Below are 16,038 nucleotides of genomic sequence, written 5' to 3' on the forward strand. Positions count from 1 at the left end.
GAAGAACCCACTTACTCTTCATCAAGGCCAATACGTCGGCCAAAGAACATTTCAATGAAGCATTCTAATAATTCCTGAGTTCCCCGATGAAGATACAACTGGTTGGCTAGTAAAGAAAACCCACGATTCTTCAGAAATTTATCTTTTTGTTCCTTGGATGCTCTATTAAAATATGCATCTAATAGCTAAGGAAAAAAATTAAGACAATTTAGATAATATATTAAAGTTTTATATAACATATACAAATCAGACAGTGTACTATACCTGTAGTTGTAAGTTGTTTAACTTCACGTGTATAGAACATACAAAGCTCGAAAAAAAAGGGCCACCTCTTCAGCAAAACAAACAAACCTAAAACTTTCTGACTACTATAGAATGCTAATGATGCTCTGTCTTGGAGGTCTTAGGTAGCCTTAGTTGAATGTAAGTAGAACATTTGTGCCTAATTCTGAAAAAAGAAAGATTAGTCAACACTGTACAATGCTTTCTCTCAAAGAACAAAAATATATATCCTAAATCTCTATTTTTCTAAACTTACTGACATTTTATTTATTCTAAGCATAGGCCTAAATTTTTACTTTCCCAGCGTCTTAAATGTAACATTTATATAATCAAAGTAATTATTTTTCCTTCCAAACTCACTTCTTTCATGGTTCTGGTCTTAGAGCATAGAAGCACCATCCTCCTAGACTTTAAGGCTGATCTCACTTTGGGCTTTTCTCATCCTGATTGCCCACATGTAATTAGCAAAATCTCTCTCCTCTATTCCAGGGAAGGTCTCTCAAATCTGTCAGTCCTTTGACTTCCCACTTCCCCAGATCAGGGACTCATCATCTCTCCCCTGGATCACAGTGCGAGCCTGCAAACACAGTGCTCCCACCTCTTTCCCCTGTGATCACTCCCTTACAGTGGTGATAAGACTATTCTTTCCTGAAACACACATCTCTTTACTGTCTTACTTAAAATCTTTCTAAGTTTACAGCATAATACAAAATTATGAATGCTTTTGCATGAATCCTGCCCTTGTTCCCCCATCAGAATTATTTGCTTTTCCTATGCTCCCATTCCTCTTTATTAAAACTACCACTGAAGCACCCATCACAGAAGCTCTTACATTTTACTTAGTTGTGTATATGTCTCTCTCCCACACTGGTCTATAAACTCTTGAATGCAGGGGCTTATTCCCTTTTATATCCCACAGAGCAACCAGCCCAGTGTTTTACACATGACATGGAAGCTAAGTAATTACTGGGTTGAACTGAGACTGCTTACACAATGTCCCACCATCAAATTAAAACAGTGGGATTCTTTGAAGACCATTTCAAAGGGTTGTTTCCTAATGGGAACCATTCATATCAAACCTTTATTCACTCAATAATGTACTTAGGACCTTTTATACATCAAACACAAGATGCCTACCCTCATGGAGCTTATATTTCAGTGTGGGAGAGTAATAAAAAGTACATAAATTAAAAAGGTAATTATAAAACATAACTACGATGCTATTATAAAACAAATGAGGAGCAGGGCTAGACAGAAGATGATTAGGGAAAGTCTCTCTGAGAAGGTGACATCTGAGTTTAAACCTGAAGTTAACTGTCTAATATTTGACAATAATATACTCAGGGGAGACCTCCAATGATCTATGTGTTCCTTGTAAGTAGTAGATTTAAAAAACACACTGATACAAAGTAATATATGGAGGAAGGCTTAAAATTGGATGATAATACATATAAAAATTGGGATAAGCAGTAACAAATTATATCAGCTCATGATGCTTAAGAATAAAATAAGATTTCAGGTCTATTTGAATACATATATTCAAACTTTAAAGTACACATATATTTATTCTTCCAAATTAAAGCAACATATTTAGTATTTGCCCTTACTTTAATAACTTCTTGTTGTACAGCAGGTGATGGGTGGTTGACGAGGACTAAAAGTGTATCTGCTTGAATGAGCCTGTCCATCACATCTTCCAGCATAACATCAGGCAGGATGAGAAGAACTCCACTTAAGAGTTCATACAATCCACAGCATATAGGTACCAAGCAGTCTTCGGTTACACTAAAACAGAGACCCACAAAGGGTCATAAACACAATATCAGGGGAAAAAAAGTATTGCATCATGATTACCTTAAGATGAGTAGTAATAATTTTCACATGTGAAACATAAGTTCATAAGGTTTAAAAATGTTTCCTGATTTAACTGTGATTAACAAATCTGCCATCACTTTTTAATCACCAGTAGTTTTTAGATATATAGTCTACTAAACACTAGTCTGCTCTACCTCTGTGATTTCCAACCGCCACTTGTGCTGTTTAAACTATTTAAAAATTCAGTTGCTCAGCTGCACTGGCCACACTTCAAGTGAGCATGTGTCTTTTGCAGTGGACAGCACAGGTGAACATTGCCATCACTGTGGGAAGTTTCACTGATGGTGCTGATTTGGGGAACAATAATAAACCATATAATTTTCCTAAACTGAAGAGTTTTTCTCTAATAATTACATGGAATTAAATTAACCATTAGATAATCTTTTCTTCAAGAATTATTTATGGTTTAGCCTTTAGTTAAATATGGAATTATCACCTAGTATTAAAGTAAGGAGAAAGGCATCTTTGCTTGTTGTTAACATACACGTTGTACTATGTTACAGAATACAGAGTCACAGAATAAAGAGATTCTACAAGTACAGAAATTCTTCAAAGAACAGTTTAAAAAAAGGGAGGAAGTGGCTGTCATACAAAAACACATGTACCTGTGAGCACCGGCAGTTCGGCTGTGGTGGGGCTCATAACCAAGGGAAAGAGCAAAGTTTTCCCAGTCATCGGCGTTCCTGTCAACAAGACTTGGCCACCGGCCGACAGCCGCAGAGCCGTTCTGTGAGGGGAAAGCTAGCCCCAGGCTGGCAATGGTGCTGTGGCTGCGCTGGAACGAGGCCAGTCCCTTTAGGTAAAGAGGTCGGCGTGGGCAGGACTCGTCCCCAGGACTGTCGTCGTCTGATCTGGGCTCTGCTCCAAAGTCTTTCTGATCTATGTTGACTGCCGGAAGTTCCAAGGCTCCTTTTGGGATATCACTGACAGAGGCTTGGGCCAAAAGGGCAGGTTCCGTTTCACAAACCATTTTTGCAGACTCACAGCTACTGATGAAGGCATCTTGTTTGCTTTTTTCCAGTGTCTCAGAACTCCTCAAAGGGCTCCATTTCTCTGGCTGGGAAGCAACGCCATCATCTACAAAACTCTGTAACTTGTCAATACTACAACCCAAACTTCCAGTCAGTTTTCGTGGCTTTATGTGAGGTGAAGAAGTAGGAAATGCTGGGAGGCTTCTAGAACGCAGCATACTGGCAGTTACCTGCTTTGGAACAGCACTGGAAGAATTGTTTCCTGGTAAGAGTGGACAGGAAAACAGCACTGAAATGTCAGCTCAGTGGGATCACTTCTCCTTTGTACTGTCAGTCCCAACCACAGAAATAACCCATTTATCCAGTGATGTTCGTGAACACATACAGGATAATGACTGTAGTGACTAATGCTTAAAATTTGTGTTAAAACTATTTTTGTTTCAACTACTTTTAATTAAAAATTTTCCAAAATACCTATCTCTTGTTTCCTTAATAAAATATAATATTGACTGAATGATTCAAAGTTACTGGGATGAATGGTCCTAATGAAGTGAATTAAGTGAAAATTCATTTACCTCAGGCTAACAGTCCCTAGGATGCAGTTTGTTTTAGATTTTTTTTTTTTTTTTGATGTGGACCTTTTTTAAAAAATCTTTTTTGAATTTGTTAACAAAATGTTTCTATCTTATGTTTTTCATTTTTTTTTTTGGCCACAAGGCATGCAGGATCTTAGCTCCTTGACCAGGGATTGAACCTGTATCCCCTGCATTGAAAGGTGAAGTCCTAACCACTGGACCACCAGGGAAGTCCCGAGGATGCAGTTTAACACAGTGGAAAGAGTGTTGGCTTTTTGATGAGACAGTTCTGTTAGTTAGGTGGCCCTAGGTAAATAATTTAATTATATGAGTGTTCTTTTCTTCAAAGGTAAAATAAGCACATAATAAATATGTGCTGAATAAACAGCAGTGATAGCCGTACTTGGAGTTATTATTACCAGGCTAAATGTCCCTAGACTCTTCTCTCACTCCTCATTTCTGCAGTCACTTTTTGCTGCTATTATTAAGAAACAGTTTTTCCTCTTCTTGCCACAGCTCTCCAGTTTTCTGCTCCTCATATTCTACACAGAAGGAGATGAGAAAAATCACTCTCATCCTTAGTGTATGGGATATAAATGAATGCTCCTGAAGGTGTGCTCTGTGGGCCAGGAGCACGGGTATCAGCACCGCTGTGTGGCTGCTGGAAATGTACATTCTCACGCTCCATCCCAGACCTACTGAATCAGAATGTAGAAGGCAGGGGCCCAGGGATCTGTGTTTTAACAAGCTTTCCAGGTGATTTTTCAGCATCTAAAACTTGAAAAGTACTGATATACAGTAAATAAGGACTGAATGAACTGCTTAGAGCTCAGGCTCTGTGGCAACAGAATAGCTCCATAATTCAGAAGTTCTTCCTAGTTATTTCTGGATTTTGGCTGGAGGAATAAGGCTGCCAAAGGGGTCTGTTCAAATGACCTGGAGAAAATGGGGGCATGATTGTACTAGAAAAAGTTTCAGAACGATGCTCAACGATTTTAAAAATGACATATCCTAAAAAATTCCAAATAAAACTAATTAAAACACAGCCTTAAAAATTATAATACAAGGCCATGAGATGTGCTAGGGAATAACTGAAACTCTTTGCGAGAGAAAGAAAATTGGAGCTTAATACCCAGATACTTTCACCTAGTATCCATGTCTCTATCTTACTGGCCTATTTAATAATTTGTATCAGAGCTGGAGGTGGGACCTAGTCTTTCATTGGCTAGTGAAATCTATGCTGAAAGAGAAAAACAGGCAGAGAAAACTTGGGGATGATGAAAAAGAAACCAGAAAGATAGGAAGTTTTCATAGAGAGTGGGAGACTGGAATTTCAGAGGTGGGAAGTGTTCTTTGATGATGTTCAAGATGGACACAAGCAGACTGGAAGGTAAAGTAGAGGGAAGGTCCCCAGGGTCAAGGATCTCAATGAGGCTGCAGTATGGATGGCCACTCACATGGTAAGTGAAATGGTCCAGAATGAGTTCAGATGGAAAGGAGACAGCAGTTTTTGAAGACAAAGTTTTTGAAGAAAATGAGAAAATAAATCAGAAGCCTAATGAAAGACTGATAAAGGGGAACAAAGAATTTCAGAATAAAATAGCATGAGCCTCATCTATCTCCTAAGCTCTCCTGACAATTACTTGCTATACTGAGTGTGAGTTACTAATATTAGAAAGTAGTAAATGGAATCCTTAAATATATTCTATAATTTTAAAGTTTGGCTTTCCATTTATTTAGTCTATCAGGTTGTGCAAACATGCATCTATATTCAGAACTAAATAGGAAAGGGCTACACTTTCATTATCACTTTTGTTTGTTTGTTTACCTTCAGGTGGTGAAGCAGTAAAATCTGATGGGCTTATTATCATAAATCCAGGACTAGTAACAGACTTTCCTCCACTGCCAGAATGCCTCAAGTACATGATTGATTGTACTTTTTCCTGAAAGATCTTGCCATCTAGAATCAAAATAAATTTTGAGAAAATTTTTAAAACGGGTAAGACAAAAATACAATGTTAAAAGCAAGTCATTAAATACAAACATGTACAAAAATATTCAAAGTCAAAAAAATGGTGTACTTTATACTAATGCACATTTTGATATGTGAGGATACTCTACAATTTCTTACTTTAGACTCTTTTGTTAACTAACATTAGCTACATTAACTTCTATTTTCTTTGAATTCCAACTGTACTTATAGTTATTTCTATAGTGTAACAGCTAACTGTTCACTTTTTATATGCTAACATGATCTTTCGAAGGAGACTGTTCATTTCTTCATTACTTGAGGGAAGGTCTATGTCTTCTGTTTTTACACAGCCCCAGTATGACTCCAAAAATTAATACATTCAGCTTAATCTTCCTTTCTGAGCTTCATACTTCTAAATTCAACAGCTTGATTTCTTAAATGCAACACAAATGCAACAAATCTAAATGTGAGTCATCCTTCTGCCCTAAATTCACTCCTGCCTTGTTCTCTGGTTCCCATAGTAGAAGTACCTGTTTCCCATGCAGGATCTGGGAGCCACCCTTGACCACAACCTTTCCTTTACCCATGTCAAGTCAGTCTCCAGGTTATACTGACTTTATTTCTTGAACTCTTCTCATCCCTAGCACAGTGCTATAATGCAGGCTTTTATCACCCCTCACCTGGATTATCATCACAGACTTCTCAATGATATCCAGGATGGACATCTGGCCACCCTCAAATCCTCATAGCTACCAGCATTCTCTCCATCAAATGGTAAGCTCTGCTTAAAACCTTCCAGGGGCTCTCTGTTGCCTCCTTACCACTTGGATAAAGTCCAAGTTTCTCATCTAGAGCAATCTCCATGAGCTGTCTCCATGCCCCTTTACCAGCCTTCTTCCTTACATTAATGTCAGCAACACCAAGCCATTTGCTTTGCCTGGAAGGCCCTTCCCTTCAATTCCTAGTCAACTCAGAGCAGGTATCTCCTCCTTCAGGAAATAGCCCCTTGCAATGCACTGCTGTGCTTTCTACATGTTATACTTACCTGTTTATGCCTCTCTTCCCTTTACTAGACTGTAAGACCACATTTTACTCATCTTTGCAACTACTCTGTGCTACCAGAATCTTGACATTACTTTATTCATTAGATGTTTGCTGAACCTAATACAAAGTCATGCTGTATAATTTCACTTGGCTTTTTACTGCAGCTGTATCATTTTATTCACTATTACATGGCTTAAAATGGCTGTTTACAATCAGTTCCCCTCTCTAAATTTACTATTTAGCTTTCTCAATGTATTCTCTGGCTTGCTTTCTTACCACATCGCATTTTCTTAGTTTTTAAAAAAATCTGATTATTCCATTTTTAAAAAAAATACTGAGATTACTCTTTCTTGTTCCATCCTTTAAATAGTATTACCAATAATTCTATCCTTAGCTTCCTTGTTTCTCCCAACACTTTTCTTCAGTGGTCTCATCTGTTCCCTAAGCTTCAACTCACTTCTATGCACGTTGTTCCTCTATGCTGAATTATATTGTAATAACTGAGGCGGCGGTGAGGAGATACCCCTCGTCCAAAGTAAGGAGCAGTGGCTGCGCTTTGCTGGAGCAGCCGTGAAGAGATACCCCACACCCAAGGTAAGAGAAACCCAAGTAAGATGGTAGGTGCTGCAAGAGGGCATCAGAGGGCAGACACACTGAAACCATACTCACAGAAAACTACTCAATCTAATCATACTAGGACCACAGCCTTGTCTAATTCAATGAAACCAAGCCATGCCCGTGGGGCAACCCAAGATGGGCGGGTCACGGTGGAGAGATATGACAGAATGTGGTCCACTGGAGAAGGGAATGGCAAACCACTTCACTATTCTTGCCTTGAGAACCCCATGAACAGTATGAAAAGGCAAAATGATAGGATACTGAAAGAGGAACTCCCTAGGTCAGTAGGTGCCCAATATACTACGGGAGATCAGTGGAGAAATAACTCCAGAAAGAATGAAGGGATGGAGCCAAAGCAAAAACAATACCCAGCTGTGGATGTGACTGGTGATAGAAGCAAGGTCCGATGCTGTAAAGAGCAATATTGCATAGGAACCTGGAATGTCACGTCCTTGAATCAAGGCAAATTGGAAGTGATCAAACAGGAGATGGCAAGAGTGAACGTTGACATTCTAGGAATCAGCAAACTAAAATGGACTGGAATGGGTGAATTTAACTCAGATGACCATTATATCTACTACTGTGGGCAGGAATCCCTCAGAAGAAATGGAGTAGCCATCATGGTCAACAAAAGAGTCTAAAATGCAGTACTTAGATGCAATCTCAAAAATGACAGAATGATCTCTTTTCATTTCCAAGGCAAACCATTCAATATCACAGTAATCCAAGTCAATGCCCCAACCAGTAATGCTGAAGAAGCTGAAGTTGAACGGTTCTATGAAGACCTACAAGACCTTTTAGAACTAACACCCAAAAAAGATGTCCTTTTCACTATAGGGGACTGGAATGCAAAAGTAGGAAGTCAAGAAACACCTGGAGTAACAGGCAAATTTGGCCTTGGAATACGGAATGAAGCAGGGCAAAGACTATTAGAGTTTTGCCAAGAAAATGCACTGGTCATAGCAAACACCCTCTTCCAACAACACAAGACAAGACTCTATACATGGACATCCCCAGATGGTCAACACCAAAATCAGATTGGTTATATTCTTTGCAGCCAAAGATGGAGAACCTCTATACAGTCAACAAAAACAAGACCAGGACCTGACTGTGGCTCAGATCATGAACTCCTTATTACCAAATCCAGACTTAAATTGAAGAAAGTAGGGAAAACCACTAGACCATTCAGGTATGACCTAAATCAAATCCCTTATGATTATACAGTGGAAGTGAGAAATAGATTTAAGGGCCTAGATCTGATAGAGTGCCTGATGAACTATGGAATGAGGTTAGTGACACTGTACAAGAGACAGGGATCAAGATCATCCCCATGGAAAAGAACTGCAAAAAAGCAAAATGGCTGTCTGGGGAGGCCTTACAAATAGCTGTGAAAAGAAGAGAAGCAAAAAGCAAAGGAGAAAAGGAAAGATATAAGCATCTGAATGCAGAGTTCCAAAGAATAGCAAGAAGAGATAAGAAAGCCTTCCTCAGCAATCAATGCAAAGAAATAGAGGAAAACAACAGAATGGGAAAGACTAGAGATCTCTTCAAGAAAATTAGAGATACCAAGGGAACACTTCATGCAAAGATGGGCTCGATAAAGGACAGAAATGGTATGGACCTAACAGAAGCAGAAGATATTAAGAAGAGGTGGCAAGAATACACAGAAGAACTGTACAAAAAAGATCTTCATGACCCAGATAATCACGATGGTGTGATCACTCATCTAGAGCCAGATATACTGGAATGTGAAGTCAAGTGGGCCTTAGAAAGCATCACTACGAACAAAGCTAGTGGAGGTGATGGAATTCCAGTTAAGCTATTCCAAATCCTGAAAGATGATGCTGTGAAAGTGCTGCACTCAATATGCCAGCAAATTTGGAAAACTCAGCAGTGGCCACAGGACTGGAAAAGGGCAGTTTTCATTCCAATCCCAAAGAAAGGCAATGCCAAAGAATGCTCAAATTACCACACAATTGCATTCATCTCACACACTAGTAAAGTAATGCTCAAAATTCTCCAAGACAGGCTTCAGCAATACGTGAACCGTGAACTTCCTGATGTTCAAGCTGGTTTTAGACAAGGCAGAGGAACCAGAGATCAAATTGCCAACATCCAGTGGATCATCAAAAAAGCAAGAGAGTTCCAGAAAATCATCTATTTCTGCTTTATTGACTATGCCAAAGCCTTTGACTGTGTGGATCACAATCAACTGTGGAAAATTCTGAAAGAGATGGGAATACCAGACCACCTGACCTGCCTCTTGAGAAATCTGTATGCAGGTCAGGAAGCAACAGTTAGAACTGGACATGGAACAATGGACTGGTTCCAAATAGGAAAAGGAGTACATCAGGCTGTATATTGTCACCCTGCTTATCTAACTTATATGCAGAGTACATCATGAGAAACGTTGGACTGGAAGAAACACAAGCTGGAATCAAGATTGCCGGGAGAAATATTGATAACCTCAGATATGCAGATGACACCACCCTTATGGCAGGAAAGTGAAGAGGAACTAAAAAGCCTCTTGATGAAAGTGAAAGTGGAGAGTGAAAATGTTGGCTTAAAGCTCAACATTCAGAAAATGAAGATCATGGCATCTGGTCCCATCACTTGATGGGAAATAGATGGGGAAACAGTGTCAGACTTTCTTTTTTTGGGCTCCAAAATCACTGCAGATGGTGACTGCAGCCATGAAATTAAAAGACGCTTACTCCTTGGAAGGAGAGTTATGACCAACCTAGACAGCATATTGAAAAGCAGAGACATTACTTTGCCAACAAAGGTTCGTCTAGTCAAAGCTATGGTTTTTCCTGTGGTCATGTTTGTATGTGAGAGTTGGACTGTGAAGAAGGCTGAGCACCGAAGAATTGATGCTTTTGAACTATAGTGTTGGAGAAGACTCTTGAGAGTCCCTTGGACTGCAAGGAGATCCAACCAGTCCATTCTGAAAGAAATCAGCCCTGGTATTTCTTTGGAGGGAATGATGCTGAAGCTGAAACTCCAGTACTTTGGCCATCTCATGTGAAGAGTTGACTCACTGGAAAAGAGTCTGATGCTGGGAGGGATTGGGGGCAGGAGGAGAAGGGGACGACAGAGGATGAGATGGCTGGATGGCATCACTGACTCGATGGATGTGAGTCTGAGTGAACTCTGGGAGTTGGTGATGGACAGGGAGGCCTGGAGTGCTGCGATTCATGGGGTCGCAAAGAGTCAGACACGACTGATCGACTGAACTGAAATGAACTGGTATCATATTCTTTGGCTCAAAACAAACACAACAAAACAAAATTCTTCAATTACTCCTGAGTAGAACACAGGTTTAAGTTCTCTGATCTTATATTCAAGGACTCATTTAATATGATTTTGTGTGTGGTTGAATAAATGATGATCCCAAGCTATATTTATGATACTATTTCTCTGCTGCTGCTGCGATGCTTCAGTCGTGTCTGACTCTGTGCGACCCCAGAGACGGCAGCTCACCAGGCTCCCTCGTCCCTGGGATTCTCCAGGCAAGAACACTGGAGTGGGTTGCCATTTCCTTCTCCAATGCATGAAAGTGAAAAGTGAAAGTGAAGTCACTCAGTTGTGTCCTACTCTTTGCGACCACATGGACTGTAGCCTACTAGGCTCCTCCATCCATAGGATTTTCCAGGCAAGAGTACTGGAGTGGGTTGCCATTGCCTTCTCCTTTACAAATCTCCTATATTAGGTAAAATTCATTATTCTTTATTTTCTCTATTTTTCCTTGCTTTAAGTCACTCTCTTCACCTGATAGTAATTCTCTAATGCCCATGGGAGATTATTAATCTATTAAATCTCTCTCCATATCTGTCTGATGAAACCCTAACTCTCCTGAAATCAGATCAGTTCTTTTGTATCTATAAGGTACGTGCCAGATGTTATTTATTATAATTATTTCAGCACATACATTTACCCTCACCTCTTGGTTTTTAAGCTCTCTGAAGGTACAGACTATGTCTGGTTCACTGTATGGACCTCTGTCCTGTCCCATTTCCAGTGTGTAACTGAGCAGTTTCTAGCACAGAGGCCATTCAATGAATATGAAGCAAACATGGATCAAATGGGAAGAAAAAAACGAAAGTGGAAACAGCCAAGATCAAACAAAAATGATTATACCTACCTATGTGCAAAGAAAAATAGAAGTTTGTGGGGTTGTGACAAACATAAGTATTAGTAGGAGGATGAACTGCTAAAAGGAAATTGAAGATAATCGTCAATAATTCCAAATCCGGAGGAGATCCAAGGACTTCTGCTGTAATTTTCACAAAGGATCTACAAACCTCTTGGGGCATGGATATAAGCTGCCCCTCTTTGTGTTCCTGGAAAAAAAAAAAAAAAACAACTCTCCTTAATTTAAAAAGAACTGTCAACTTAACTAACATTTCTCATTTAAGCAAGATAATTCTGTTTAAGATAGAACTGTGTTGGTTTCCTGCTCTAGACTAGATATTTACCATAAAACTGAGTTGCTATTTCTCTATTCAAGCAATCTTGCTATTAAAATTTATTAAAGCCAATGGCCCCATATAAATGTTAGCTACTACTAGTACTATTATCACTACTGCTTCTGCTACTACTAGTTTGGGTTTAAAAGAGAAAATTTCTGATAGACAAAACTGGTTACATGAACAGAGTATGTTCCAGTCTACAAAGTTATTACTCGCAACAGCTCAGAGAGGTTTTATCTTCATTTCTACAGTATGAAGGCCTGAAGTGATTGTATGACTAACTTAAACCACACAGAAAACATCTCAGTAGTGCAGCACAACTCAAACTCAGACCTTTGATCTCCTTCTACTGCATCATCTACTGCCTGGAATAATCAGACCTGGCAGAATGCTACATTATTGCCAAAAATAAAGACAGATATAAATAAATTACTTATATATTCCAACTCCACCTCCCCAGTGCATAGCAGCTGGCTTTTAGATCAAGGCTAGATCTTTCCTCTCTGTCCAAATACACAGTATATCTCTGCATCCACTCTTCTTCATATATTCTTTTGTATTGCTGAATCAGAAAACTTAAAATCTAGATATTAACTTTAACACAGGTTAGTTTGACTACCTCAGATATACGGAGAGAAGAGGAGTCTACAAAAGTCAGTCAAGATCTCACAATGGCCAAGTCAAGACAAGAACATAGATCTCCGAACTTGCAATTCAGTGTTATTTCTGCCTCAACCATCTTTTTTTTTTTTTTTTTTCCTAAATCGTACCCCTGTGACTTCCCAGTGCTCCTGGTCACCACTTCAATTACTCATTCCTGAGTTCAGCCCAGTCTAAGCTTCTTCAACTTTGCCCTCTCCACTGACTCCTTACAAATAGTCACTGGTATCCTACCTCATTAAAAAAAGAAACAAAAAACCCTTAAATTGACCTACTGTGAAGCTTTTGTTAACAGTCTGTTTCTCTTTTCTTTTGCTGTTGGACTTAATAATCATGTATTCTCACTACCTCCGATGATCCACCTACCACACATGCTTAAAGTTCCCAGAAATCTGGGTCTTACCTTCTTCATTCTGATGAAATCTTGTAAGCTATTAAGAATTTCCAAGCTGATGGCATTCGCTCTGTCCACATTTTCCGGGAACTTCCTACCTTATTTGGCTCTAGAGACCACCCCTGTCTGGGCAGGTTCTCCTCTCTCTGCCTATTTTCTTTACCTCTTTCATAGAAAAAATTTCATTGGAAGTCCCACAGAATTTCAGTCCATGGTATTCAGTTATTAAACAAAAACCACTGCAGAAAATACCTCCAGAAGTAAAGTTACATAAGGAGTACCTGCAAAACCTGGCAAGTCAGTAGAAAGTGATGAACCACTCGAGCTTTCAATAACTGCTTAATATTAAACATCTGCTGCTGGTGGTCTGCTCTGATGAGGACTTCTAGGGCTGCCAGCAGAGTTTCCCAAACACCGTGCTGAGAAAACAAACATATGCACAGGGTTACTGAAAAACATGGCTCGTGCTTTTTAGAAGACATGCAATACATCAATTTAACATTGTGTAAACACTCACAATTTGTCAAAGATTAAATCTGTCTGAAAAAGCAAATCTAAAAATTTATTCCCAGATTATTATTTTTTTTTGACAATAGGTCATTTCTAAAAATTTATGTTCAATGCAATGCTGCATTAGGGGCTTTAGGACACTAACCTTTCTGTGGCATTAAATGATGTACAGTATTTTCAAAAGATGAATTATCTTAGGGAACTTATTTACTATTTACTACAGAGAAACACATTATCCATATAAATTGTTTGCAAATAATTTATTTTCAAAGAGCATTATTAAAAACATATAGACTTCAATGCTAATTTGTGTACTCAGCATTTAATCAAATACTTTTAGGAAAAAAAATGTACTAAATTGAAAATATTTACTGACAGTGCAGAAATTCTGAATTTTTGGATTAATTTACTTTTAAGTCCAAATTATAGAATCCTCCACACAGTTACTAAACATGCAGTTTAAATAATTAGCATCCTCTTAAGGTACTTTAAAATGCTTCTCCCATAGTATTCACAATAATAGTGAAAAAGAAATCTTACATAGACAACCACTACTGAAAGATAATCTTCACCTCATTTTATTACTTCAAATGATCTTTCAACAAAGCTATCAATAAAAAGCAAAATTAACGGGTTTTGGTTGTAGGTTTGCTGTTTTTCCTGCCATTATATGATGGAAATGAATAATGAAAAGGCCAAGGAATTGATAGACTTAATCATACTATTCTAACCAAGGCCTCTCTCTTAACAGGACAGGATCAAGAAGCCCTGAAAGAAAAAGGCATATGAAAATTTGAAGACAAAGCAGCTCAAATATGAAAACCTGATTCAGGACTGAAAAAGAATATTAAAACAGAATAGTGCCTAAGTAAACCAACAACCAGACAACCAATGAACAAAAACCAGAACAACTCAGCTAAAAAAGCAATTAAAAAAGAAAATTAAAAAAAAAAAAGAAAGAAAATTTTATCTCAAATCCATAGAAGTATCCATGTATACCAGTTTTGAATTTGACCAAAAAATACTTTGCTTATTAGTCAAAATTTTTTAATGCTCAAATTAGCATCCTCTTTTGAAATACTAACACAGCTGTCAATTTTTAGTTAAGATTCAGTCTTATAATCTACAATTAAGCTATTTCTTTATTACATGTTTATATTCATACCGCCTTCGATCCAATCTGTTTGCATTTACTATCCCTATGTTTGTTAGCTTTCTCTCCTTGCAACATCATGGGTATTTTTATACATACGTATGTATGTTGTTATTGTTTAGTTGCTAAGTGGTGTCCAACTCTTTGTGACCCATAGACTGTAGCCCATCAGGCTCCTCTGTCCAGAGGATTTCACAGGCAAGAATACTGGAGTGGGTTGTCATTTCCTTCTCCAGGGCATCTTCCTGATGCAGGGGTTGGACCTGTGTCTCCTGCATTGGCAGGCAGATTTTTTACTGCTGAGCCAACAGAGAAGCTCACAAATGCATATATATTATATGTGAATGTACATGGAGATGTGCATTCTGAAATTCTGAAAGAGAATTTATTCAGAATGAGAAGTCACAATGAAATAGAAAGTTTTAAAAACTGAAAAATACCATAAAATCTAGAAAAAGCTAGCTGCTTGACACAGCTCCATAATACTTACGCCTGTATTTTGTAGGAGCATATTCTTGGACTGCTTCTTCATATAACAATAATTTGGTAATATAATTTTATACAGGGAGAATAGAAAAATAATCTGTCTCTCCTCTAGCATGTTTGGTCAAAATTTATTTTTGTTAATGATAGATTAGAAAAGTTTTCTTTAGCTTCATAACTTGTTATTGATAGTAAGTCTGGGGTGACTGTTGCCAAATTTGGAAGCAACCAAATATTTTAAAATTGTAAAGGTATACACGTTGAATTGGTCTTCAGTTGCATTTGATGATAATGGTGTTACACTCGAAATAACTCTAGACAATCTACAGTCTACACTAGAACTGAGGAGGCTCTACGAACCAAACCATAAAAACTATACTTTAGCTAGGGCAGAAGGAAAAAGCCCCACATTCACTTTCCTTGCTGGGTCCTTGTGAAGACCACACAATCCATCATCCTGTTGTTAAGATTGCCTAGATCTAAGATCAAAGCATGCTCCTTAGTTTATGCCTACCATGAAGCCAAGACTTCATAGCCTTGCTCCGCAAACGGATACAGCTCTGACTTCTGGACAACATGGCTCCCCTACTCAGAAGTGTGGCCGTTTCCCTCTCCTTGACTCAACTCTACACACTCTTAGCAGGATTCCCTTTCAGAGTTTATGGTAAATGCAAGTCTCTAATTGATTCAATTTTTTCCAGCATGAGTACTGCTCTAACTACTTTACTGCTGCTACTGCTGCTGCTAAGTCGCTTCAGTCATGTCCGACTCTTAGCGACCCCATGGACTGCAGCCTACCAGGCTCCTCCGTCCATGGATTTTCCAGGCAAGAGTACTGGAATGGGGTGCCATTGCCTTCTCCAACTACTTTACTACCTGTAGCCAAAGTTCTGATCCTGACTCTCCAGATCAACATTATCTATGGCTGTCTAAAACCTTGCACAGAAATTAATCTCTAGATTTCCATTTACAATTAACGCTACACTGAAGCAGTAAATTTGTTTTGTTTTTGAGAAGACTGATTAGATG

General features: G+C 38.6%; 1 protein-coding gene across 17 annotated transcripts in view; it reads right to left on the reverse strand.

Moving 5' to 3' along the window:
• LYST (lysosomal trafficking regulator) overlaps positions 1-16,038 on the reverse strand; it is a 176,359-nt gene that overhangs the window by 74,801 nt on the left and 85,520 nt on the right. For all 17 annotated transcript variants that reach the window (XM_061404894.1, XM_061404887.1, XM_061404890.1 and 14 more), the window contains 6 exons: positions 13,145-13,282; positions 11,482-11,680; positions 5,532-5,663; positions 2,763-3,390; positions 1,890-2,067; positions 16-185 (listed from right to left, as the gene is read on the reverse strand). In XM_061404894.1, the coding sequence (XP_061260878.1) occupies positions 16-185; positions 1,890-2,067; positions 2,763-3,390; positions 5,532-5,663; positions 11,482-11,680; positions 13,145-13,282 (1,445 nt within the window). The remainder of the gene's footprint in view (positions 1-15; positions 186-1,889; positions 2,068-2,762; positions 3,391-5,531; positions 5,664-11,481; positions 11,681-13,144; positions 13,283-16,038) is intronic.

This window comes from Bos javanicus, chromosome 28, assembly GCF_032452875.1.
Source record: "Bos javanicus breed banteng chromosome 28, ARS-OSU_banteng_1.0, whole genome shotgun sequence".
Classification (NCBI taxonomy): Eukaryota; Metazoa; Chordata; class Mammalia; order Artiodactyla; family Bovidae; genus Bos; species Bos javanicus.